This window comes from Lonchura striata, chromosome 1 (assembly GCF_050655825.1).
Source record: "Lonchura striata isolate lonStrDom1 chromosome 1, ASM5065582v1, whole genome shotgun sequence".
Lineage (NCBI taxonomy): Eukaryota > Metazoa > Chordata > Aves > Passeriformes > Estrildidae > Lonchura > Lonchura striata.
Genome location: NC_140703.1, coordinates 11,073,309 through 11,100,225, shown reverse-complemented (window position 1 = coordinate 11,100,225; position 26,917 = coordinate 11,073,309). Strand labels below are relative to the sequence as shown.

The window sequence follows — 26,917 nt, the reverse complement described above, 5'->3', positions numbered from 1 at the left end:
TGTCTTTGTGCTTTACTCCAAGATTACCCCTTGGAGCCTCATAAAGGCAAAAAACTAGCAGTAATGCTTGAAAAAAGAAGACTAACAAAACGTAGTGCATCTTTGTCACTATTCAAAACACAGTTTTGGATAGCTCTGCTTATATGATCTTTATGGTATTTTACTATGAAAGTTTGCCAATTTTCTGCTAATAGAGGAATCATGACTTGGGAACAAAACTAATGCAATCTACATTGACACAACCAGTTTACTGTTAAGAGTGCCTAAATGTTGAAAACAATGCTTCCTATGCAGGTAAAATTGGGAAAAAAGTGGAAGTTCTACATGTATTATTCATAACTATCTGTCAGTAAAGGTTATTAAATGGGTACCTAGCCAAGTGGACATATTCTGCACATGGGAAAATTTTATTTTCTCCCCCTACTGCTTCTCAAGGTTCTTATGACCAGTTTTATTTTATTGTTTTTAAATTCAGGAAAAGTGTAATCTTTCAGAGTAGGCTTCCATGCTGTTCCCCTTGGGCCACCAGTTCCCACTACACTGACTCAGTTTTTCCAGAGGCAATGCCTCAAGCTAAATTTACTGTGCAGGAAGCCAGAGATCTGTCACAAGTCACATGCAGAAGTTAACTTCAGGTATTACAGAAAAACTTGCAATGCCAAAAGTAACAAGTAGATGGTTTCTGGAAAGGTTTGAGAGCTAGTATGAACCAGTTCCTTTTCCTACATAATATGTTTACTAAGGCTCCCTTCACACTGTGGAAAGGGTTTGGAAGGTTGTTATTTGGGAAAGGAATGAAGACATAACTTATCAGCTAATTAATATACATTCCATTCTGAAATCAGCACCAGCTATAAGTTTTCCAGTCCCTTATTAAATTTTTTTCCAAGTCACTCAGTCAAGATCTCCTTATTTTTATTGTGAAGTCCATTTTCAAATATGTTCAAAGCAGTTACAGTTTGGCACATGAATTGCATATAAGTATTTCTAGCATATTTTTCATCAACATTTGCAGTATTCCCATGTTCCTCAGACCCATGACTCATATTAGAGGTAGGCTATGGACCTAACATACGATCCTGGTGGTTTTTCCTGCACTCAGTGAAGCCAATTTGAACACACAGAGCCAATCTGATGTTTCCCAGAGTCATTGGATTTATTTGATTTATTGTGAGTGTTTAGAGTGATTGGACTGTCCAGTAGATACATTGCTTCCTGGAAACACCATGGATAATGCTCTCCAGTCACTGTGTACATCCCTGCTCACACATAGGCTGCTGCCTAGAGTCCAAAAATGGAATATAACTGCTGGAAAGCATGGGCAAATCCCCTCCTTTTGTATGGAGAGGACCAGGACTACCCTGGACACGATGTTACAGTGAGCCCAGTGCAGCAGCACAGAGCTTCAGGGCCAGGAAATGGGCACAGGGCAGCCAAACCACCTTGTGAGACAGCAGGTCACAACCTAAGCACCTGCTTCCTGCATGCCATTCTTGCACTGCAAAAAGGAAGGTGGGGAGGTATCTTGGGATACTCAGACAGAAGGAATATACCACCGTAGGGAATTTTAAATACAATTTTCTTCAGGTAGTCTAACACAATTAAGAAAGATTAAAATATCTAATTTCATTTATTGCTGATTTTGTTTGGTATTCACCAAATAGTTTTAGATTGTATTTTTGCAAGTTGATTGCTATGATTATGCTCTGTAAAAAAAATTAGAATATTGTAATTGGTTATGTATTACTTTACATATCAAGATGAACCTAATAAGTTTCATAGCAGGATATGAAATTACAGGCACATTTCAGTTTTCATTCCTACAGTTCAATGCTTTTTAACAAACTATTTTCTTAAGGATTTCTTAAGGCTTTGTAGTTTAGGACTGCAATCTGCTTGCTATCCACAGGGAGTATTACCAGAGATTAGCAGTACTTAAACTGATGAAGGAGATATGTCATGTCTCTTTTGCATCTGTATTAAGCTACAACTACAACAGACTGGCTGCAAAAGGCATTTAATTTTACAGAGATCCATTCTCTGTTTTTTGGTTTTGTTTTTTTTTTTTCTGATTTTTTTTTGCGAGGTATAATAGTTCTGCCTTTAAAAGCCACGTGTTTCCATGAATCCACAACAAACCAGTTGGAGTGGAAACCTTTTTAGTCTTGAAATGCTGAAAAGCAGCATATCCTCAGAAATTCATGGATCTTGTCTAGCAAAAATCTTTCTCTGACTTTTGTGATTCATATAATATATATATATTTTTTAAGTGAATAAACAAATGCTGAATTGCACATACATGCAAAAACTGGGATGTGTGACTGGGTTTTCCAGTGCACCATATCAGGGAGAAGGTGAAAAACTCTGGAGTATCTGCTTCCCAAAGGACCTTAGGATTTCTATTAAACATCTCTCTGGGGTTTCAAAGGGTCTTGTTTGGAATTTCAGTACCGTATCAAAGAGGTGTAGTAGGACGGAACATTAACACTATTGCTGTCTCTTTTGTCAGCATGACATATTTTCCTTATCAACAAGGGTTTCTTCCTTATTGATCTTCCCTTTGTTTGCTCAGAACCTCTTGACTAATTCCTATGACCGTAGGATGCACCACAGCATGATTCTGTGGCTTTGCTTCTTATCCAGTTGTTAGCAGGATGGATCCAGCTCTAGGTTGGGTTATTACTCTGTTCTTGCTCTGGGCCCTAACCATGGGGCAAGTGCTCCTAACAACCAACTTCTTGCCTCACCCATCAGGTCTAGAAGCCCTTTCACACAGGAAGCTTATTCATTTTTAATTCAGCAGCACCAAAAATCTAAATGCTGTCCTGGATTACAGGAGAAAAAGCTGTTTCAGGCCCTCTTAAAAACAAATTATAAAAGTTACATTTATATATTTAAAAATTTGATTTTGGAATGGTCGCTAATGATGTTTTACTGATCAGCTGAGTTTTTTGTGCTTTCCTACAAAGGTTTGATTTCACAACTCCTCAGGAATATGGCATTATTTAAATAGGCAATCTTGGTCTAAATATGTGGTAAGCAGGCATTGTCAACTGTATAAGAAGTAGTTAATTCCATTTGGCCATTCTGTGAGGGAGAGCATTGTCATGCAATAACATCTCTGGTTATGCACATCACTGTGGATCTCCAATCAGACTGAAACTATGTGCTTAGAAGGAAGATGTTGAGCCATCACAGATCCATCATTATAAACTGCAGCCTTTAAAACCTGGTCTCCCTCTGAAGCTCTAAAATGCATCTTGAGCAGTCCTGCTGTGTTTTGTTTCCCTTGCTTTGTCTCATGTTTTGAGGAGCTGCCCAGGGTAATTCAGCCTATGACATTTGTAGGGAAAAAGCAATAAAAGCAGGGGTCTTACCAAAGACAGTCAGCTCTGCAGGGTCACTGTCACGTTCCCCCACCATGTTGGTCCCCACACATGTGTACATTCCTGCATCACTTTTTCTGGTGTTGGAGATCATCAGCTTCCCACCACGGATCTGTTTCAAAACAAGGAACACATTTTTAACTTCAGTAAAACAAAATACATCAGAAAAAGTGCAACCTTCTCAGGCGACAAGTTCCACAACCAAGACATTCTCAACTTTTGTTTGCATAGTTTTTAAATTATATACTTATATATTTAAATACCTTTAAGCTGTTCTAGAACACATTTTTATCCCACTGACTAATTTCAATTTGCAGCTGATTTCAACTGCATTTGATCTTGTTCCTTTGGCTTTCATTAAATTCTTTACATTTCAAAGATTACATTTCTTGCTGTCTCTTGGCAGCACAGGGTACTTTTACTTCCTGCATGGTAATATGTAAAGTACTCTTGACATCTCTCTGAAAAAAACAAGACAATTTGACTTAGTTTTACTTAGATAATTTTATTTTACTGGTGTCTGAACAGTTTCCTCGATTAAAGACATATTTTCTCTTTTTGTTGGGGCAAACAGACTGAATGTGCCCCAAACCGGGAATTCACCTGACAGTCAATATTTTCATGGCTATAAAGGGTGCTTACAGAGAGGAAGAGCAGGATAGATGAAAGAAATAAAGTAAAAATTTGTGGCTTGTGAAGTCACAGCGTCAGAGGTTAGACAATGGGGTCCTTCAAAATAAGCAGAGAATTTAACAAAAGAAATTTGAGAGTCAGGGAATGACAGCCAGTTCTCTGCCACTCCTTGCTCTTCTACTCTTGAGTAGACCCTAGCAGATTCTTTGGCTTGTAATAATTCCTTAGGGATCCAGAACCACTAACAAGCTTCCTGATAGTACTTCCATGTTGAATAAGGTCAGCACTGAATCATTCCATACAACATAAAACTTTATTGAAGAAATATTAATGGTGAAAAGCTAAGCATTTAAAAATTAGGAATGAAACATGTTCTCAACCCCTTAATTTATCCCATTTGCTTGTATGGACTATGATTTATCTCTAATCACTTGCTAAGTTCAATATTTCTGCTGGATCCTTTTTCATTCAGTGCAAGAAATGAACGGCCACAGAACTCAACCAGTGTTACTCATTTGCTCAACATTTATTCCTTTTCAGGAACCATAATTCTTTAGAGTATGACTTCAGCCTACATTTAAACACATCCAGATTACCACAATAACTATAACTTTATTGATATCATTCTAAGATGTTGGGTTTTTTCCCAGGTATTATTTGTGCACCTCATAGATTTGACTGAATTTACTTATAAACACCTCTGATATTCTCTGTTTGGAAAACTGAGATGTAGAAAAGGTAAAACCAAACTGGTCAAAGACATCCACTAAGTCCTTCTGAGCACCTTCCATGACTGAATCTCCAGCTCTAATGGACCTCCATAACACTAGATTTACAAACCAACTCTCAAAGAAGCTCAAGCTGGAGATCCAGACTAGGAACAATAAACAGCCTGACCCCCTCATTTGGGAAAGCTCAGAGAGGCAAACTGCCAAGAATAACAACAAATTTCTATGTGCAAGGCTATAAAGCTGTGTAAATTCTGCTGCACCCAGCTGTGGGCCCCGTGTCCAGAGATAAAAATCCACCTGACTGAGCTGTACTCACACTGATCCGCTCCTCTCTGTCGTCAATGCGGACTTTGTCTTTCTTCCAGTAGATGGTGGGCTCGGGGTGCCCTCGAGGTGGCTGGCACTCCAGTATTGCAGGCTCTCCAGCTGCCACCACCACATCCGTGGGGTTTTGGCGGAAGTCATCCCGTAGCACTAGAGAAATAAATGAAGGGAAGAGGACAAAAAAAAAAATAACAGAAGTGATGACATTGTAAGTGGAGGAAAAAAAAATGTAGAAATACTATTAAATAAACAAGTCTCAACCATTATTAGTTGATGACTTTGCTTATATTGACTGTAAAAATCTCAAAAATGAAACTGGGCAGATGTGCCCTTTCATCCAGTGGAGGCAGACTTCACATACAGGGCTTTTGTTCTCCCTTCTTTTTTTCTTTCCAGATAAGAACACTGCTCTGTATTTAAGTTACAGAGATGTGTAGCACCCATTACTCCTCTTAACCTTGACAGCATCACTTTCCATCATGACAAAAGCAGCTCTGCAGGTTGGATGTTGAATTCTTTTCATGACAGGAAACAACCTGCTGAGTATCTGCCTTGTCTGGGTCTCCCATTCCAGCACAAGGTAAAAAAGGGGCAGAACTAATACTGAACTGCAGTTACACCTTGGCTAAGGGCATTGCCATTATTACTGTTATTATTGTATTTCTGGCACATACATGCTAAAATGGTCACCAATTCTGAAAGCTGTCAGAGAAATAAAACTGATAGTAATGTATTTCCAGCATATTTATTTCTTCCTTCTATATTTTTAGTTCTAATACTTTTGCCACCTTGACCAGCCCTATCCCACTACATTGAAAAGAAAAAGCATTTAAATCACCAAGCTGTTTGAGATCTAAATTAGGCAACACAGGCCAACTTCTTATGTAAATCAAGCTTTGTAAAGGATTAGGTCCAACTAGCTGGCTTCAGTGTGTTAGAATGATATCCACTTCATCCTTATTCTTCCATGTATGTCCTAGTCTCTAGGTTAATTGACATTCTTATAAACATAAAACTGAAAATAGCTCTAGATGAGCTACTGAAATAGAATTTAGGGCATTGCCCCTCCTTGAATTTCAGCGACGCATGGCTTTCATTACAGTTTTAAAACAGTTCTCGCCCTTAATGGAACCAGGGCCCTCTGAGAAATTAGAAAACACTGTATCCTAGTGCAGGGGCAAGTCAGGAAGAGTTCAGCAGAAATTGCTCAGTCTCATTTCATAAGCAGAGATAATTTACTGCTTTCAAAGTTAATAAAACGTGCCCCATTTTAACATTTGGAACTGAATATTTTTCTCTTCTGTAATAAGCCAGAAGAAAAATATGATTGATACATACAAGAATTGGTCTCTGAATAGTCTGAGGTGAGTGGACTGTATATATCTGGCACTCGAAATGACATGGAAGTAACTTTTATTGTTCTCCATTTTGGGATACACAGGTAGATCCCAGAGGAAGGAGAGAATTAATTGGAAGATAATTCCTTTTCTAACACACACACACATACAAAAAGAGTGACTATTTAGGTCTCGCTCTTGAAACATAAAATAAAAGTGACAGGAGGCAGCTGGCAACAAATACAGCTCTGGCAAGAACTCATAGTCTTCTTAGGTGACACACCCAATAGACAACAAATACCTCAATCCCCAAATATTTCTGCATAATAAAAACCTTCTGATTAGCAATAACCAAATTGGCATAAATGGAATTAATACAACTTCAAGATCAAGTGGAAAAAGTAACTTTTGCAATGCAGAGCACAGAATTAGTATGATGAAGATCATGGGCTGCTGACTATTGGCAATACAACACTTTGGAAAGCCAAGAAAGTCAATATCATGGGGATGTCAGGGAAAGAACCAGAAAAAAGCCTTACAAAAACATGGTTTGTAGGAAAGCAGCTTCAGTCTCTGTGATCCCCATGATACACAGGAAGAAAAAGTACTCCTACACAAGGCTATGTCCATATTTCTATAAATGGTAAATAGATAAAAATTAATTTCTGCTAATATTATTACACACAAAATATATATTATTTTTATTGGCTTGGTTCTACTTGTAATTACAGAATTTCAGTGCAAATCCATTAGTGGAAAATCCCCAGAAAAATCAGCAGATTCCACCACATAATGGCTTTATATTCCTGACTCCTAACTCCTGGCAGCAATATTAAGGAAAGCATTTTCCTTGAACATTTCACACTGCTATATGAACCTGACAAACACAGGTTCTTGCAATGATACACAGCAAATTACATTAACTTCCTCTGAATCATCCCAGCAACTGTGTAAGGTTCCAATCAGCCTCAGAATATGAGGCTAAGAGGTGATTTGATTTTATCACGTACTTTTACCCAAAGTCACACTGCAAAACTGGCTTGAATAGAAGACAAAATTGATGCTACAGGCTTTGCTTAATCTTGCTCTGTACCTCAGCACATACCTGAATTTTGAATAAGTATATCTCACCATTTCCATCTAAAACATTCTGTGTTTTGGAGGGGAAAAAAAAGGTTGGAGAAAAAAGAAATAGAGAAAAAATAAAGCAGAGACAGAAAAGCAAAGATAAGAGAAAAGTGCATGAAATATAAATTAAAGTGAGAAAATAACTCTTAGAGGAAGAGAGGGAGGACTAACTTTAGGAAAACAAAAAAAAGAAAAAGCCAGGTAAAGGAAGGGGAAAAAAGAAGAATCAAAGCAGAGAGAAAAACAAAGTAAAGAGCAAAGAGCTTGTGTAGCCATTCCTGTGATTCAGTATTTTAATGCAATCTAACAACAATGAAATAAAGCACAGACGTTAATTTGATCAGCCCAGTCACCCCAGAACATCCAAATATGAGAGAGGGAGCAGGGAAGAGGAGGGCAGAGCTGGTGAGCTTGGCTGTCCTCCTGGAGTGGCACAGGAAGCCACAGAAGGAAGAACCATCAGCTGGAAGTTGAGTTCACACGTACTAGCACAGTAAATGGAAAAGTTTCAGCACATCTTGGTGCACTCACCATACCTAATGGTACAACCATCTGTGAAAACAGAAAAATGATTGAGAGCTGCAGAATATTCCTCAGCCAATTATCCTCAATTGCTGGGTACTTCCAAATAACTGTTAGTGTGCCTGAGCAGACCACCCTCTCCACACACAGGCAAAAGGCTTTTGTTCACATGAGAAGCCAGCCATCCTCAGGGCCTTTTTGGCAGGGCACAAAATCTAGTGTTTTAAAAATTCAATACAAGCATCACTATGTTGCCGCCAGCCTTCTCTTCCTCATTCTTTCTTAGATGTTCTTGCTTTGCTTTTTTCCAATTTTACAGACAGTTCCCTTCATGCTCGCATGGGTGTTTCCCTACATTTTTGGATGTTACCTCACATTCCTTACTGTGAGGGTGGTGAGGCCAAAGAAGTCCTGGATGCCCCATCCCTGAAAATGTTCAAGGCCAGTCTAGGTGGAGCTCTGAGTGACTTGGTCTAGGAAAGGTGTCCCTGCCCATGGGATACTGAGTGATCTTTAAGACCCTTCCAAGCCAAACCTTTCTGTGATTTTAGGACTAAGCAAGGGGTGCCGAAGGGGAAGATGGCCTCCCCACACTGCATGTCAGCCCTGGGACCGCAGCACAGCTGTACCCCAGGGGCTGCTCCCCCCACGAGTCTGACAGCAGCACAAACACCCTCACGTTTCAAAAGGCAAAGCCTTGCAAGGGCAAAAGCTTCCAGATGGCCGAGCCCCGCTGTCTGGAAAGGCACCGGGGGACTGGAGAGCTGCAAAGAACAGCTAAAGCGTGCACACAGCCTACAACGGCGCTGCAGACTGAAGTTAATTAAAGTTTGATCGGTCTCTTTGTGGCTCAAACAAGATAGATGTCTGCGAGCAGTCACGGCAGTCTTTGAGGCAAGCAAAGCCCTGCACGGCCATGTCCAGGTAGCCAGGAGTGCAGCCAGGGAAAGGAGCACATCCAGCAATGGGATAAACAGGTGGAGCACCTGCCAGAGCGAGGGATGAGGGGAATGAAGCAAGAAGGAGCCCCCACTCCCAAGGCAGCTGCTAACCTGCACCTGCCAGCTCAGCCCCAAATCCAGGCCTTGGTCAAACCGATGCTTGTAAACTCAGGGAATTACATAGAAACCGAATTAATTTCCTCGGCTGGGGTTCCAGCAATTTGTCTAAAGGAAGTGGAGATAAAGGCACGATGTTTATGGGGTAGGAGGGAAGGTGGCGGGGTCAAAATTATTCTAGGCTAGATATCCATGCCTTAATCCTTCTTTCCAGCTTTCAGGCCCTTAGAAAGAAAACATTTTTATAGGATTTACATTTACATGATGATTACAAATAACCATCTGTCTGTTTCCACTTTTTCAATCTGGTCCATGTCCCACGAGCCCCCTGCCTGTGGTCAGAGCAGCTAAGCTGGAAGGAAGAAGTGGATGCCCGTCAGGAGGCTTTGGGATAATTGCATTCTTCTCCCACCAGCGCTTCTCTCTCTACCTCCTCCCCCTCTGTGTGCATGGTGAACATCTGAAATTACTGGGGGCAGGAGGGAGGGAAGGAGTATCTTTGTTGCCTTTTTCAATGAATTCTAATGTCTTAAAACACAGCTACATCTGTTGTGCTGACTAGAGGGTATAAAGAGATATCGAGTAAATATTAATGCGCTTCTGTAACTTGGGTCCTGGTAGCTCATCTTCCCCCTCCTGTCCTGTTTTGTGCTTATCTCAGAATAATATTACTCTCATATAAAGATTTTACACAACCACATCAGGTGGTTTGGTCACCTGCCACACCACAGGTAGGTCTCCCCTGATCCAAGGCACTTCCCCACAGGCATTTTTCTAAATCCTCATTTCTCTTCCACTACTTTGGTGCTTCCCCCCTCTGATACATACTGATATGAACAATCAACATGAGTTATTAAGTCAAATAACTGCCCAGATGTCATGCAGTGGACAGATTAAAGGATTATTATACTTTAGGTAGCATATGGTGCAGGGAGGTATTTTAGATCTTGACTAATGTGTATGATCTGCTGAAATGGTCCCTGAGCAAGCCAGCACTACCTGCTGAAACAGGGTGACAGAAAAAACCCCAAGGTGTCACAGACAACTTCCCTTGTGAAGAATAATAATAGACTTTGTTTGAAGAAGCTGCTGCCTGACCTCTTTGTTTCAGCAACTGTCTCTGTCTCATTTTGTAAGGAAAATTGTAACAAAAACACCCAAACTTGGCAATAGTCCTAGGCAAGACTCTCAGGGAGTTCTTGAGCTCCCTCTGCATGTGCAGAGAAAAAAGCTGCAGCTAGGAAAAAATTTGCTACCTTTAAAAAAACTATGTTATAAGAAGCTATAAATTTTTCCTCCCATTTTTCCCATCTTTTATCTATCACCTGATACTGATACTGCCTATCAGACATGAATGTTAATTAATATACCATTACTTAAATATTTTCAGTAAAATGAAGCCTCAAGTCCATGAGAATCATTTTCAGAGGTGTTAGGATATTTTCAAAGAGCCTAGCAGCTTCAACAATGTCTGATTAGTAGGTACTTAGAAATCAAAGTAACCATGAGTACAGAGATACATGCATCAAGAAACAAAAGGAGAATCTTCTTTGCCAATTCAGCAACTTTCTTCGGCTTCATCCCTTTTTCTCACTCAGTATTTCATGTGCTTACCCAGTACTTGCAGCTCAAGGTAGCTTCACAGGCCTCAGTAAAGACAAAAAATTGGAGAATACCCTGACACATCCTCTACAACTTTTAATTGTTCATATACACAGATATAGACATACAAAAAATTATGATGAACATTAATGTCTGAATGTAAAAGTGTTGCTTCTAAAGACAGACTATATAATCCAGGTGAATAAAGAATTACAGTGTTGAGGTGGGTGAAGTGACAGTGACATTCCAAATAAGGAGACATTCCAAATGGAGTCAGTGGGAGATAGCTGGCTTTTTGCCTCTCCTCTAAATTGCAGTCTGAGGTGTACCCCAAATAGCTGATTGTACAAAGGTCAGGAAAAAAAATGGGCTTTTTCCTTTCTTATTTGCAGCACACACTGCCAGGAGTCAGAAATCTTTCTAGCCCAGTTAAGGGCACTGCCGACCTACTTTCACTTTAGCACATTTACACAGGTATACAAGTGATAGTTACTGCAGACTTTAGTTTATGATTTCTTTCTGATTTTTTAAAGGCTGCTATTTGGGCTGAATTAAGCATATGCAATACAGCCTGAATATACTTACTGAAAAATTGTATAATCTCCTTGCCTTTGTTGTGATTCACTGTGATCACCTGAATGCAATTTGACATCTCCGTAATTTTTTTTCTGAAAGATTTTATATGACTACTAGATAGCATGAAGAGTGGAGTATTTTTCTAATTTAGAACATAACATATTTATGTTTAAGCCTCCTGATTGAAAACAAAGTTCTATCACCTGTCTTCCTTGCAATGAATCCCCAATAACCTTCTCCCTTTTTTAAACTCCCACCTCCTTCCACAAGCAAATTCTGAATGCTGCAGTTAACAGTCAGCAATCTTATTACCCATCTGCTATAAATCTTCAAAAGCATCACTATGTTTTGACAGTCAAGAAAGGCAAAGGGAAGCAATAAGCATAACCAAGTATTCTTTATGAATGCAAATATCCTGAAGACCACATTGAAGTAATTTCAGAAATCTAAAGCTATACAACGTAATACGTTGAAAAATTTTCCCTAGGATACAGAACAGATTTCTTTTTTCTTATTCTTAAAGCATAATCAGTCTTGATGAATGCACTGCACAGATTGCTAATGTGAGCAAGAGACACATTACTAGGAGCTTTATTTCACTGAAACTGAAAGCCCAACTACTTGCTTAAAGTTCAGAGACTTTCTAGAAGAACTCATACCATAATTATAGACAAAGAACTTTTTAAAAGTGCATGGTCTGCTGTAAGTCTTCAAATTGAGCAAGGATCAGACATTTAGCAATTTAACTCAGGTCTGAAGATAGCTTTTATGTGATCTTCACTTTTAATGGGCTACATATTCAGAAAATCATGGGCATTATGTAAGGAAAGAAATTATTTGTTTATTTTTTACCAACTAATGCGAATATCAGATGTGGAAGCAAACACAGCTTAAGGAAACACCACATGAAAATTGAACTGACACATTTTCTGGTACTTTTATGCCAGAATGTCTTCTTTACAGCAGGAATATGGGACAAATTTCACCAAAAGCACTAGAGACTCTTCAAATCCTCAACAATGCTTCCCTCCCAACAATGCAGTAGGGAGGATTGTATTTAGGAAAAGAGGAAGTCCTCCATAATGTCCTAGGCTACTGCTATAAAAGGATAGTATGGACTTTGCCTGTTTGCCTTTGGTTGCCAACCCACCAAAAAAAGAAACTCAAAAGAATTATAAATATATAAGAATTTTCAAAAGAAATGTCATCCAAAAAACCTCAGACATTACTGATATACAAACTGGTGGAAGCTTTTCACCGAGTGGTTGAGAAGAGCACACAAGAAACTACACTACATTTTGAGTCTGTGTGTACAGCAGAAAGAGTCACAAGAAAGTGAAGATTTAATTAGCGAGGTTTAGAAACTACAGTATATTAACACACAGGTTTGCTGTTATGAGTACAAAAGTTGCACTGCCAGGTACCTGCAGCACTGTGCTCAACCTAATGGAAGCTACCTAGAGTTTGAGACAACATAGAGCAATTGCATTTTTTCTGTTTCCAAACTCGTTTTCCTACAACCACTTTAACTCCATCAGTCCCCTGGGCTTCCAGTTTGAGTCCAGCCAAAACACCTAAAATGTACATGTGCCCTCAGTAAAACAAAGGAGTAAGAGCAGCTGAGAATCATGAAAATGAATACAAATGAATGAATATTTCTTGTATGAGAAATATAGAATGTTACATGCTTCATTTAGCCAATATAATACAGACTGCAATCTCAGAGCTCCACTGAAGTGTGAATAGCCTCTAATAAACTTCTTGTGTACACATGCACAACACATACACAACAGCTGGGATGCTTTCCTGACTTGGCAGGGGGCACTGCCACATTACTGCAATACTTCAGACACATTAGGCAATGCATCAAACAAAATAGGCCATTGCCCAACATAGGAATCCTCTTCCATCCATCCTCCATTTCCCCATGCCCAACCATGGTCTCTATCTGTTAATTATAAGCTAAACCTCATCTATTCAGTTTTTTGTGAACAGAATATTTTTTTTTTGTGCTGCTCCCTTCAGAAGTCAGGATTGGAAATGAGATATTTGAGCAGACATAGCAAGGCATGTATTCCTCAATAAGCTTTTGTAAGTCCAGCACGAGGGGACCGTGCAGCCACACTTCATCAGACATGGAGTGTGAGATGTGTCCACAGCTGACACACAACACCAGTGGGAGCCGCCTGCTGCTTCTCCAATACTTCCCTTCCCATCCTGCAAACTGCCCCCATGTTAATTTTGGGGTGCTTGCCAGATGCCATTTCAACAGGCTCCATAAGCCTGGCTGGCCTCATGTGCTCTGTCCCACAAACAGGCATGTCATGGCCCATAGGCTCAGCAGTGCCATCTCCTTCTGGACCCGACTTTCAGTCATCAGCCTTCTGAAAGGCTCAATGGTTTCCACTTTTTATAGAATTTGTCCCAGCAAATACAGAATGGAAACTAGAAAAGCATAAAATGTGCTCACATGGTTGTTACTGAGGCATGTCCAGGCACCCCCTCTGAAAGAATTTACAACAAAGCCCCACCTCCTAAAATTCCTCTATCACTTATATTTGCATATTATTTTAATTCAATATTAATAACATTCAATAAATTAAAGAAGTAAGGATACATGGCCTAGAGAAACTGATCTTTAGAGCATCTACTCTGTCATCTCTTAACACAATAAAAACTTTCTTCTTCCTATGTTAGAGTTGTTTTTGAAGTTTTGTCATTGGCTTCTTCTTTTAAAAAAGGAATCTCAAATTATTTCCAGTTTAACAATGGACAAAAAAAGGCTAGAGAACATATTTTCTGTATTATCTCGACAAATGCAAAAATAATTTAGCTGTCACTTGTTATTTTATCATTCTGCATAATAAATTTAAGTTTCCAGAGCTCTAAAAACAGAAGGAACAACATGATATGTAGAATCTATATTAAAGTGCTCTTAGGATGAAGTAGTTAGGATGAAGAGTTCTCTCAACTAGGAAATAATCCACAAACATCTAGATAAAACAGTAGTTTTCTATGGTCTAGACATGACAAGAAAACCTCAGTTTCGAGATTTTATGCAAAATAAAGAAAAAACTAGTGTAATTTGCCAGTAACCTTTTGCAGTTTTGATCTATTCAAATAGAACAAGGAATTACTTCTATACAATATAAAATTAACTCTCTCACTTATTTTCAAAAGTAAAAAAGAACATGAGTTCACATTGCCTTCATTATTATTCACTACATGATGCAAGAGGAAAGAAGAGAAAATTAAACAAGCAGGAGCAAAGACCAACCATAATAGCCTGAAGCAACAATTTCAAAAGGGGAACTTAAGCACCCACAGAGAGCCCAGAACCTGAATGTCCAGCTCCAGCCTCCAGCCACACTGTGCTGTACCTCCGACTCCAAATGACCTTCAGCTGAGGGGTTAGTCTCAGACACACTTCTAAAAATACAGTAGCATAATGTTGGGGTTTGCAGTAAATGTGAAACAATTTTTTTCTTTTTTTTAAACTAATACCACTGCCCCAAAGTAGTATTTCATGTACAACAAATTTTACATAATAAAAAAACCCCGATGAGTACAAGACACTAGAGTAATAAAATAAAGCCCTCACATGTGCCACATCCTTCTAAACCCTTCATGCTGAATATTCCTCTGGCAATTCAGCACAAGAGGAAGTCAGGGTAACCACAGATCTGCTGACTCCTTTGAAATGAGAGAAAACTGACAAAGTGCACAACACAACTATGTACCCCATGATAGAAAAGCAGCAACCTGAGATGTGCCTGTGAAACAGCCTTTAAGTTACTCAACAGCTGGAAAAGCACTGTCTTTCCTATGAAGGGCTCACATTCCTCTGAAGGGTCTGAAAGACTTCTGTTAATCCCACATTAGAATACTAAATCCATTTTACAATCTATCCTCTTCCTTTTACCTCCATTCTAACTGCAAGTGTAACAAAGACTCTGCACCAGCTCAGGCAACATTCCACAATTAAATGTTAAACAGGTTTAAACAGAAACATCCCGGCTCATTTAAGTCACCAGTTTCCCTCCTTAGCACGGGTTTTAAATAGACACACAGTACCTTTTTTCCAGAAAACCAGTTAATCTGTGCACATTTATACAGATACTTTGATTGCATTGGAAAGCAAGAGGCTATACCAACTAGATAAAATATTCAAGCACCATATGATAGGCAAAGCACAATATTGAAACAGGCAGATTAGATTATTAGACTGGACAGGATTGGATGGAGGGAATTTTTAGCCTCCACCACAGTATTCACCTGGGATAGATTTAAGGCCAAATACTACAAACATTTCCTTCCATGCCAATTAGAAAAGGAAAAAAAGAAAAGCAACAACTCCTGTTGCTGAAGATCTTTAACCCAGATCACTCTACTGACCCAGTTCACAGCCCAGATTCATAAACAACTGAGAGAATGACAAGCTATTACAAGCAGAGGAAATAAGTGGCCAGGAGAGAATAGTACGACTAAAAGCAGATTTTCCAGCAAGGAAAATGTGCTGTTAAACTATGCAGTACACTTCCTCATATTCAGACTAAGGAATTTAGAATAAGGAATATATAAAATGCAATAGCTTATATAACCAGTGCATGCTGTGGGATTTCTCTGAGACCAGGAAAACTGGAAACATTCTGTAGTTCACTTGTGCAGCTTCAATTAAGGCAAATTGAATTAAACTCTCCCTGGAGGAGGACCTCTGTAGCTCTGCTCCTCCTTTTCTGAACAATTCCAGATGTAGGTGTAGAACATTTTCAGTTTCTCTCTGAAGAATTCCACATGCCTGGCTGTGCTCGCATTCACACAAAGAGGTGAGCTTTTGGGGGAGAAGACATGGGACACTAAACAATGCTCAGTCAATAGCTGGTACATGTCTGATTTTACAACTTAATTCTATTCACAGGGGCTTCCTTCCTTCCTCAGGAACAGGTCTGCTGGAAACAACTCAGAAGAGATGGAAACACTTCTGCTGAAGAAATGCAAGTCTTGTGCTGTGTGGCTCATATTCACATATTCAGCGGCACTTGGTTTTCTTTCTCTCATATCTAGAATTTATTACTTGCTTAATAGTTCTTTGCTCTTCCTTTCACCTATTCAATGCAAGGTACTAATCAGGCTTCCTTTTCAAATGGCAGCAGTACCCTGACTTCTGTTGCAAGGAATCATCTGTCATCTGTCCAGTGAGGGCCTGCAGGTTCACCTTAGCATTTTGAAGCTCAGAGACCAGAACTACCAATCTTGGGACACACTTTTGGGTCTGGCTCAAGCAGGAGTGACAGAACTGCAGGTCAAATTGCTGGCCACAGTTTATAATTTTTTTCTCCTTCAAGGAGACATCTGCCTAGAATGTTCTTTCCCCATCAAGAGCAGGGTTTAGGAGATCAGCTCCATTTTACTGAAACTCACCAAAGCTTTCAACACCTGCAGGGGCTTCTCTCACCCCACTAAAAGGCTGTGGCATCAATTAAATAATTTATTTCTCTTTAAATAGCAGATGACAGAGCTATCCTATGAACAAGAGACTATAATAAATCAGCACAACTAATATTTTGCTTAAGATTTTTTTCGTTGTTCTTTTATAATCAAACATCTGGGGTACTGAGCTACAACCCTCCCTCCTTTATCAAATTGCTAAACAGAAATGCCAACTTTGGCAAAGCAGTAAATTCAATGTGTAGGTGAAATTACTGAACATGAGCACTTTAAATACACATCATGCAGGATCTCAGCAACACCTGAATATACATTTGAATTTAAATGCAGGCAGAGCTGCTATGTGGGAATTTACCTGTGATTTCTGGGCATCCAGGAGCCTGAACTGCAGCCATTCATCACTGTAACAGTGGGCATGTCAGGAGAGCTGCTAGTTTGGATTCAAATCCCTACCAGTTCTTTTTAAAATAATAAATCCAAGACATTTATTCAGAACCTGCCTTCAGATCCTACTGGCAATGGTAAATCCATTAAACTTTGCTTTCACTGTTCATGATGTTTATAAAAATAGTAGGTGGAATTACAAACTAGCAATACAAAGCTTGGTATTTTTTCTCCTCAGATGTAATAATGAACTGGATAAGAACAAAGTTGACCCAGGGATTTCAATACAGAAACTTTCATTGGAAGCCTGAGCAGTAGTGTGCAAACCCATGTTTTTATGTCAATATAATAATGGCATTTCTACGCCTATTAATAAGTATAGATCTACTGCTGAATTCATGGTTGAAGTGACATCACAAAATGAGTTATATTTCTTCTTAAACTATATAATTAACTCTTAATGAACCCTTTCCCTTTCCTAGTAAATTCAATTTTGTCTAATCCTTGGGTTTATGGTAATGTTGAGCTCATTAAAATGTTACTTAAAACTCATTAAAATGCACACTGAGAGGTAACAGCTTCATTGCAGTAATATGTTGTAAAAGAAAAAAGAATGCTTTATTATCATTTAATTGTTTCCAAAACTGAATACATTTGCATAGTGATGAGGTTCACAGGATATTTTCAGTAGTGCTCAATAATTAAGCAGCTCAGTAATTAAAAATGCATTTTCTAAAAATAATTTTGTGTTCCTGCTTACTCCCTGTTGTTTTTTGCAACTGGGAGAAGTGTTCATGTTGATGCAGTTTACAGAACTGAGAAACAGTGATACCTGAATTGACATTAAAAAAAAGATAACAGTTAAAGCCTTTGGTAAATTCTTGTTTCAAAATAATAAGGTAAAATTGCCAGCAATATATATTACAAGTCAGACTTCTTAAGTCATATAATATCCCTCCAATCACTTTTTCAACACCAGGGACAACCAGGAATTATGCAGGGGCCTTTCAGTTGCACAGCCTTATTCTCATTTTCATAATTTATTGCTGTCATAGGTTTGCACATGATAGAATCCCCAAGCAGAGGTCAGCTGGGTCCTGGACTTGGCCTGTAATAAAATTCTGGCCAAAAATGTGCCTCAGGATTAGAATTTCCTGTACTGTAATGGTGGATATTATTATGGTTAGGTATGAGGTTCACAGATTTATACTAAACATGAAAGTCCAATCAGATTTCTTTTAACTTTCTATTGGAATAAATTCCTGTGCTGGTTTAGAAAAAAAAAAAATCAATGTGGTAATTCACAGTAATGAGTGTCTGGGGTCCCTTATTTGCCATGTGACATTAGGGTAGAAGATATTTTGCTAACTTTCATTTTAACTCCTGAAACTGATAGAAAAGCTGACACACCTTGCCAGGGTACATAGCCCAGACTGTTAGATGGGAAAAACAAAACTTGGAAGCCTTGAGTCATTCAAGGAAATGTCTAATGCAACACCATTTAAGATGTCTTGAAGTACTAATTTAATGTCAATCACTGTTCTTTTCTATGGCTTTCAAATAGTAATTCTACTTCTATAAAACAGATAGTCTTTCTTTAATGTACAGATATCACAATGCACTCAATATGGATTTTTCTGACTTGCGAAAGTTGATTAGCATGCCAAAGACACAATTAAACTTAAATATAGATGCAGCACATTAGACATGTTAGTGTAAGGGGAACAAAAGAGAAAAGTGGTCTGTGAGCTTTCAAGCTCTATACCATTAGTAGAGAATAACAGACTAGAACAAAAATGATCTAAAGAAATAAAAAAGTGAAGTACTAACCAGATTTAGCAATTTCAACAGTTGAAATTATCATAGGTAATAGGACAGCATTTCCATGGTACCATGCTGTAATGTGCAAAATGAAAGTCAGTTATCTGGCTTACCACAGATTTCCTGGGTGAGTGTGGACAATTAACTCATCTCAGATCCCAGATGCAGATGGATCATCAGACCTCTTTGGCTCCTTTTGCTGATTATTTAAATAGATCAGTCTCATTGAGCTTTACAGTCTCCTCTATGTACTTTCTATAGTTCTTCACACAATGATCCAAATGACTATTCTATCATGCCTAATTTAATAAAATTTATAAAAACAAATCCAACACACTTTTTCGGTGAGATATCAGTATATGGGCTGAAAATTGTTGTTTAATACAATAATTCAGGTCATATTTCTTAATTTTGCTTTTGATACTCCTTGATAAATTTAACTTTTCTGATGGAGATTACTATTTCTACACTAATTTACATCTCATGTTGTCACTTGTTTCAAAAGAAAACAAATAACATGTCTTTTTAGAGGAGTAAACAATCTCTCATTTTATCTTTATTGCACACACTAGCAGATAAGTCATTTCTCCCAAACACTCAGCAAGATGGAAATAAATAATTCTGAAAATAAGTAACTGGCAAAATAAGAAATAATGCTGAAAGCCCTCTCCATTCTCTTCTATTAAGAAAAAAATAAATTATATATTTTAAATATAAGCCAGAAGATGGATGGTACACTGAGAAGAGAAAAAAAAAAAAAAAGAAGAAATTACATATTATACTTACTGGTTTTCCTCAACATAAGCATTGTGTAAACTGAAAAATCAACAACAGAGGTTGTTTAAAAAAAAAAAAAAGTTAATATTTGTACTAAAGCTTCAATTTTCAGTTGCTACAGGTGGAGAGAAACTGGACAGAAGAAATATATACGTATAACTGATATTAATGCAAGTTTTGAGAAAGCATGGCTGCACATATTCAAACCTCACAAGCAGAAACTCTTACATTAATTTTATGAACACAGAAGCAACCATTTTGTTTCAGAGCTGAAACAATAATATTAAAAAGAGGAAAGCAGAGAAACACTTCTTTCTTGCTGCCTGAGTCATGTTGTTCTCTGCATCCCTCTGCTGCTGGGGGATGAAGCTGGAGGAAGGTGAGATGAGATGTGCTCAGCAGCAGGACAGGATGGGAGCTTTAACACAAGTAGTGTGCTGCTGGGAGCTCCAAGTGCTTGAAGAATTTCAAATAACCATTTCAGGTTATTTTTTAACTTGCAGCAAGGTAACTGCCAGATACAAACAGCGTAGTGTAGTGGTGTGGTATGGTGGTCATTTAAAGACATCAAATCTCTCTTAGTTAAAGCACTGTATAATGCATTTTTCTATAGTTTTTCCTTGCTGGGGTTGTGCTGCATGTTCCTCTTTGCAAACACATGGCTTTTATCTAATGAAGTAATCTCAAAAGGACCAGTGAACCTCTTGTGGGTCATATAATAAAAATGGAAGACTTGAATGAGGATTTCCAGTTTTTCTCCATATCAAGACTAAAGACACTTGAGTCATACAACCTCCATGCAGATGAAATACATTTATTCAAAAACATTGGAAGTCCTTCCATTGCCTGCTTGGAATTAATCTCCATCATAATGATGGCTCCTAGAGTGGATCTGTATATTTTGACTCAGTTCAAGACTAAGATTTTTACTGTCTACTCAACCTTTGACAAGGAAAACTGAGCTGAATACTACCACATACTGTTTAAAAAAATCTATAAAGTAATAATGGAGAGGAGAGGAGAGGAGAGGAGAGGAGAGGAGAGGAGAGGAGAGGAGAGGAGAGGAGAGGAGAGGAGAGGAGAGGAGAGGAGAGGAGAGGAGAGGAGAGGAGAGGAGAGGAGAGGAGAGGAGAGGAGAGGAGAGGAGAGGAGAGGAGGCCCTCCCAAAAAAAAAAAAAAAAAAAAAAAAAAAAAAAAGTCAAATCCAAACAGCAGAAACAATAACAAACTGGATCTCTTTCTATGAAAATCAAAAATTTATGTTTTCCTAATATTTTCTGCAATAGCCAAAAAATGAGGTTCATTGGAAACAATAATCACCCTCAGGTTCTAAAATACATCCAGAAATATGAACTGTGTTTCAAATTTTTTAATTACCACAGCTTCTGTGTACCTTAGTCTGTATTTTACATTTCTTTTATGAAATACCAATTCTTCCACCTCAGTACTTAACTGTCAGTGGTATTTAGCATCACCACTGAAAGCACGTCTGCTCAAGGCCACGCACCAGCCTCACTGGTGTCCTCCCCAGCAATATATTCTTTCACAGCTGCTAGAGACTTTTACATGAACACAGGGGCAATCACATCCCATTCTGCTTAATTCTTTAAAGTTCTTTATATTCCTAAATATTTAGAAGTTCTCAAGCTTCCTGACCTACACGGTACTAAAAACTTCTATGCTTCTATGAAAGGGATTGTGTCCTCAATTCAACCCAAATCATGACTGAAGGAGCTGCCTGTGATCAGAGGATGCTCTGAAAATTACTGCCCAAGATTAACTTTTGAAACACTGATTTGATTTCTGTTGTCTTTATCGCTTGTATAATTTCTTCTGTTGAGATTTGTACTTACTGCTGCTTTCAGACTTTGTAAAATGGCATATCTGCCAGAGTTTTTAGAAATCATTTTAGATACATGGAAGAAAAATAGAGAAAGGTAAGGAAAGAGAAAAGAATGAATAGGGGGGAAATGGAGAAAGCTAGTGTGGGTATTTTTTCGTTTCTTATTTAAAATACTAAAGATCACCTGTTCCAACTCCCCATTCTCCACCCCCTAATGAGAGTTGTTAGTAACAAGAAGCAGCCCAGCCCACCCCCTGACGTCTTTAATTGACTTCCTAGCGAGTGTTATCAAGAGGCACTGAAGCAGTGCTAATGGTGCCTGCAGATTGCTCACACATGGCATGGCTGGCATTCCTTGGCCCTTAAAAGGGCTAATAGGAGAGTGTAAGCTCCACTCAGCATGGAAGCAAAGACCACGAGTGATCTGGAAAACACAAGTAATTAGAAAGTATTCTTCCCCAGATGGAAGGGAGGTGGGAAATGAAGATAAAGCTGGTACCCAACCATGGAATCTCCTATTATGGAATTTCTAAGCACAATAGTGCATTATTTCAAAGCATGTGAGAGTCAATACTGAAAGGAATAAACCCATCTCACACAGAATTGGGAGCTTCTAGTTTTTACCTATGAGTGAACACTTCACAGAGAGGGGGAGTTTTAAGTTCTTTTTTCCTATCAGCATTTCTCCAATAACTTCAGTAAGACCACTGAACATCATATTTTTCACTAACATTGGCAACCTTTGAAAACCTAAAATATTTTCATACTTGTGACTCTGAAGCACTTCATAAACTCTGAACTAGCCTCACTGATGACTAACAGGAATGAAGAAATATTCAAACATAACTTCACTAAAATAAAATTCTGAAAATCATATTTAAAGAATTCAGAAATACTACCTGGGGGTCTAAAACAGACTTTGCAATGCTGCTAATGGGAAATTTGATTATCACTGCAAAAAAAAAAAACTACAAAATGTCTTTACATTAATTTTCACTATGCAACAGGCATATTTTTATCCTCTAGGTGTTCCTAAAATATGCTTAATAATTAAAGTACTTTTAAAACAACATTTAAAAAATATTTTCAAGGAAGATTAGGAAAAATGGAAAATCAGCTGTGATTTCAACTTGATTGCCCTACTGTGAAAGGTAGTGGTTCATGAATGTTAAAGAGTTGATCTAAATAAAAAGGCAAGATGCTGTCACAGATATCTACTTAAACATTTGCAAAAAAAAAAAAAAAGAGACCAAGTTAAGCACCTTAAAGTTGACTTTTATGTAAAAGAAACTGTAGAGTAGCTGATAGCTTAGAAAGACACATTGATAAAGTTGGACCTCCCTGATGGAAAACACTGCCCCTGCTTTATTTGAATTGTTGGACATTGTTAATGAAACAGGGAGGATGGTGGAGATTTGGTAGTTATAACTTACTTGGCTTGACAAAAGCCTCTGATAAGATTCTTGACAAGAAACAATTAAGGAAAATAAATAACCACAGGCTAAGAGGTAAATTCTTGTTGTGGATTAAAAATTAGCTAAGTGAGAGGAAACAAAGAGTGGTAATTAATGGCTGCTTCTCCAAGTAGAGAGAAGTTAAGAGCTGGGTACCGCAGGGATCTGAAACAGGACAGGTGTTCAATACATACAATTAATGGGTTCAAAGTGAAAATACATTGAAAGTAAAAGCAAAGCAGTGAACAACTCAAAACTGTACACCAAAGCATAAATATTGCAGACATCCAAGGATCTCGGGATCCATACAAGGATCCATTAAATCTGAGCTACAATACTGAAACAGCAGGTGACATTTAATTTTATACAAAGATGAAGGTATATACATTTGGGAGTGTTACTAAAGGTCACCTATGTGCTCCAAATACATTTGGAACAACAATCTAACTAGAGATAAAGGGGTGAAAAAATCAGGAAAGATCAAAAACAATGAACTGTGGCAGTATGACTTGCAGTCAATTTAGATTATTTCTGAGCTCCAAAATAGTATTTTACAATTGACACACAAAATTTCAATTGTTTGGTTTTTTTTTTGTTCAAATACTTCTGCATTTTCCCAGCCTAATTACTGTACTAAAATGAGAACTTTTCACAGCATTTTATTTTCAATAAATACAGTTCAACCAGCTGTGTTCATCCTTATGTCTAGCATTACTAAAAGTGCCATACAATTATCAACATCTGTTAGAAGTGCTTTCCAAATTTGATTCCAAAAGCATGTACTTCTGTCTCCTGCCTTGAATCCAAATATAGAAAGAATAAAAAGCAGCACAAACAAAGAATCTGTCAAATACCAGCTGCAATTGCAGGGCACAGCTACAGAGACACATTAAAACTGAGTGTGATCCACCCCATGTATTTACATCAGTCTTATCCAGCAGGCTCAGGAAACTCTACAGTCAAGATAAATGACATTTTAGCACTCAGTAGCAACCCTGGAGTATTTGCCAGGAATCCTGGGAGAGTTTACATCAAGTTGCCACCATCAACTAATGCCTTTGTCATGCAGACATACTCAAAGAGGACAGCTGGACTGAGGCTGCTTGTTTAAAAATTAGTGTAGACAGTTAATGAAGTTAAGAGTACTAGATGTGTAGAACATCCAACAGGCAATGCTAATAACTTTTTTGATTAAAATTTCAATTTTATGGCTACTTGGAGTGATGACCAAAGCTTAATCTGAGCAGATTTTCATCTACCCTTCCCTCAAAATACATTACTAAATATTCACTCATTTTAAAAAATTGTTCTATACTATTCTTTAAACAATAATATATGCATAATTTCTCCACTGCACCTCTCTATAGTCATACAAGTAATTCTGACAGCACACCTACCCCTTCAGTAATCTCAAAATAAGAGTTTGGAAAGGCTCAGATTGGCAGCATTGGTCAGGTGTGGTCATGCAAAAAAACCTGCTTGTTTTATGTGCCCAAGGAAGCTCTATGAAAGAGCAGAGCTCTCCATAAAACAAGATTGGCAATGCTCTCCAGCTGTCTCCTCAATATGGAGGCCTGAGTAAGACTTGATTTAAAGCATACATAAAAAAATTATTTCTTTTGATCTTTTCCAAAGAAAGCTCCCCCTTCAGAAATTTTACATCCAGTTATATATGTTTCAATAACAATTAAAATTCAGAAATTTTCCATCAATTTAGGTTATCCTAATTGCCTCTGGTAGCTCAGTGTTCATGACTTTTGCCTTCTCACTGCCCCATTTCATTGCCTGATTACATGACTCCATGCTCCAACCTTCACTGCAGGCTAACCCTACTGCTCTTCTGCTCTCTATTAAAATCTCTACACCCAAAATTCCAGTGACGTGGACCTCAGCCTGACCCTCCATCACCTTGGATACTGGGCCAGAGCCTGCTTGCATGTAGCAAGCTCATCCAGCAAGGCATCCCTCTGGCTGCCCTGGAAGGTCTGGGACCCTGGCAGGGGTCAGGAACCCCCCTGGACAGAGCCCCCAGAGACACTGTCTGTGATCTCTGTCCTTGGAAAAGAGTTTTCAATCTTACAGGATGAATTACCAGCTCTGTGTGTTTGATATAAGTAATAATTAAGTGTGGCACGGGTGCAAAAGTAAAATTTTAGGATTCTAGATTAGGGGTCCAAAGGGGACAAGATGGAGGAAATTGGGTGTGTCTTGTCCTTTTTCTCCTTCTCCATGCCCTCCATGTTTCACTGTGGTGTTGGCATTTTTCTGTTGGTTCAGGCTGGGGACACACTGTTCAACGTAGGTGACAGATATTGGCACGTTATTGTAAATCCAGCCCAGGGAGTTTCTGGTATTTAATGTTTGTAACATCCCACTGAGGGCAGAGCCCCACACGCTGCCCTGCAGGACAGAGCTGGGCAGGGCAGCAGAACATGTGAGAGATAAACAGAATAAACAACCTTGGAACCAGCACAGACCAATTATGGCTTCTTCTTTGGCAGGGGGCTGAAAGACAGAGACTTTCTACAATCTCGGAATCATTTAAATACCACACAGGTTTGGATCTCCATCATTCCTGTCCTGCACTCCCAAGGGCTCAGAGTGGACAGTGTGCTGTTCATGCAGATGGCACAAAGAGGTCGGGAAGAATGGGGAAGGAGAACAGAGAGAGAATTGGGTGAGAAGAGAAGCAAAGGAAGCAGAGGTAACCTCTTCAAGATGGTATGATCTTCAACCTTTCTTGAAAAGGCTGATTTAATGAGCTAGTGACAATGTGAACGTGGAGAAAATCAATCCTGGTTTTGTCTAGGTTTACATGTGAACACAGTGGGAACAGCATCTGCTGCCCTGGAGTGATCCATTTATACAAGAATGAAGAATCAACATGTATGTTTGCACAGAGTATCTCCAATTAGCTTAGCACATCAGCTTCCTAGTATTTTTTTCTTAATGTTTTGCAAATTATTGAAATGAAATATTTAAATACCTTTTTTTTTTCTTGTATGGTTTAGCAAACTGTTTTTGCAGTTTCCAATGGAGCTTGAAATTAGTATTTTTTTTTTTCTGATATTTAGCTGTTTCACTTGTATGGATGGCTCTGAGTATGTTATTTTTTAATTGTGTATTATTTCTGGTCAGTTTAAAGAAACACACAATCTTTTGTATCTTACCTTTATATCACAAGGGCCTTTGACCATACACTACAGATTGTCTCTTGAACTTTCTGAGAATTAAATTCTTTCTCCATATTTAGTATAATCATTCATATATCATAATATATACCACTATAACATATATATATATATATATATATAATATATATCACTTTGCCCTTGAGAAATCTCCAGGGAAAAAGAGAAATAACAGCAAATGAAAAAATAGAAAGCTGTTGTAGATTTTTGGGGTAAGGAATCACCTGTTTTAACACTTACTAAAACTTGACATAAAGAGAAAAAAACCCTTAGGCTTGCTTTACATCAACATTTAGTTTTCTTATCTACCTGTAATGACCTATTTAATTAAACTCTTTGCTGTAAACAAATAGCTTTCTGCATGATGAGCCAGTACTGTGAAATTCAATGTGAGAGGCATTTTGTCTCTACTTTTGAGAAGTCATAAACAACAAAAATGACTTTAAAAAAAAACCACCATAATTAAAAGTTACCAACACATTAATTTTAGCATTTAATGTAAATCTTCTTACCACTACCTATAATATTTTAAGCCTGCCTAAGTAGGTAGTCTGAGATCCTTTGTATTAAACAGCTGAGTCAGCAATTACCATGCTCACAAAATATGACAGAACAATTGATTACTGCCTCTTTTTTTTTGTGCCTTCCAGATAACTGTTTTCCTTTGAAGTCAGAGGCCAAGAGATAAAACATCTGTTATCC

At 38.2% G+C, this 26,917-nt stretch overlaps 1 protein-coding gene across 14 annotated transcripts in view; it reads right to left on the bottom strand.

Annotated features, from left to right (window-relative positions):
• Positions 1 to 26,917, bottom strand: part of ROBO2 (roundabout guidance receptor 2) — a 1,020,426-nt gene that overhangs the window by 144,394 nt on the left and 849,115 nt on the right. For all 14 annotated transcript variants that reach the window (XM_085589808.1, XM_085589815.1, XM_085589834.1 and 11 more), the window contains 2 exons: positions 5,067 to 5,224; positions 3,378 to 3,498 (listed from right to left, as the gene is read on the bottom strand). In XM_085589808.1, the coding sequence (XP_085445934.1) occupies positions 3,378 to 3,498; positions 5,067 to 5,224 (279 nt within the window). The remainder of the gene's footprint in view (positions 1 to 3,377; positions 3,499 to 5,066; positions 5,225 to 26,917) is intronic.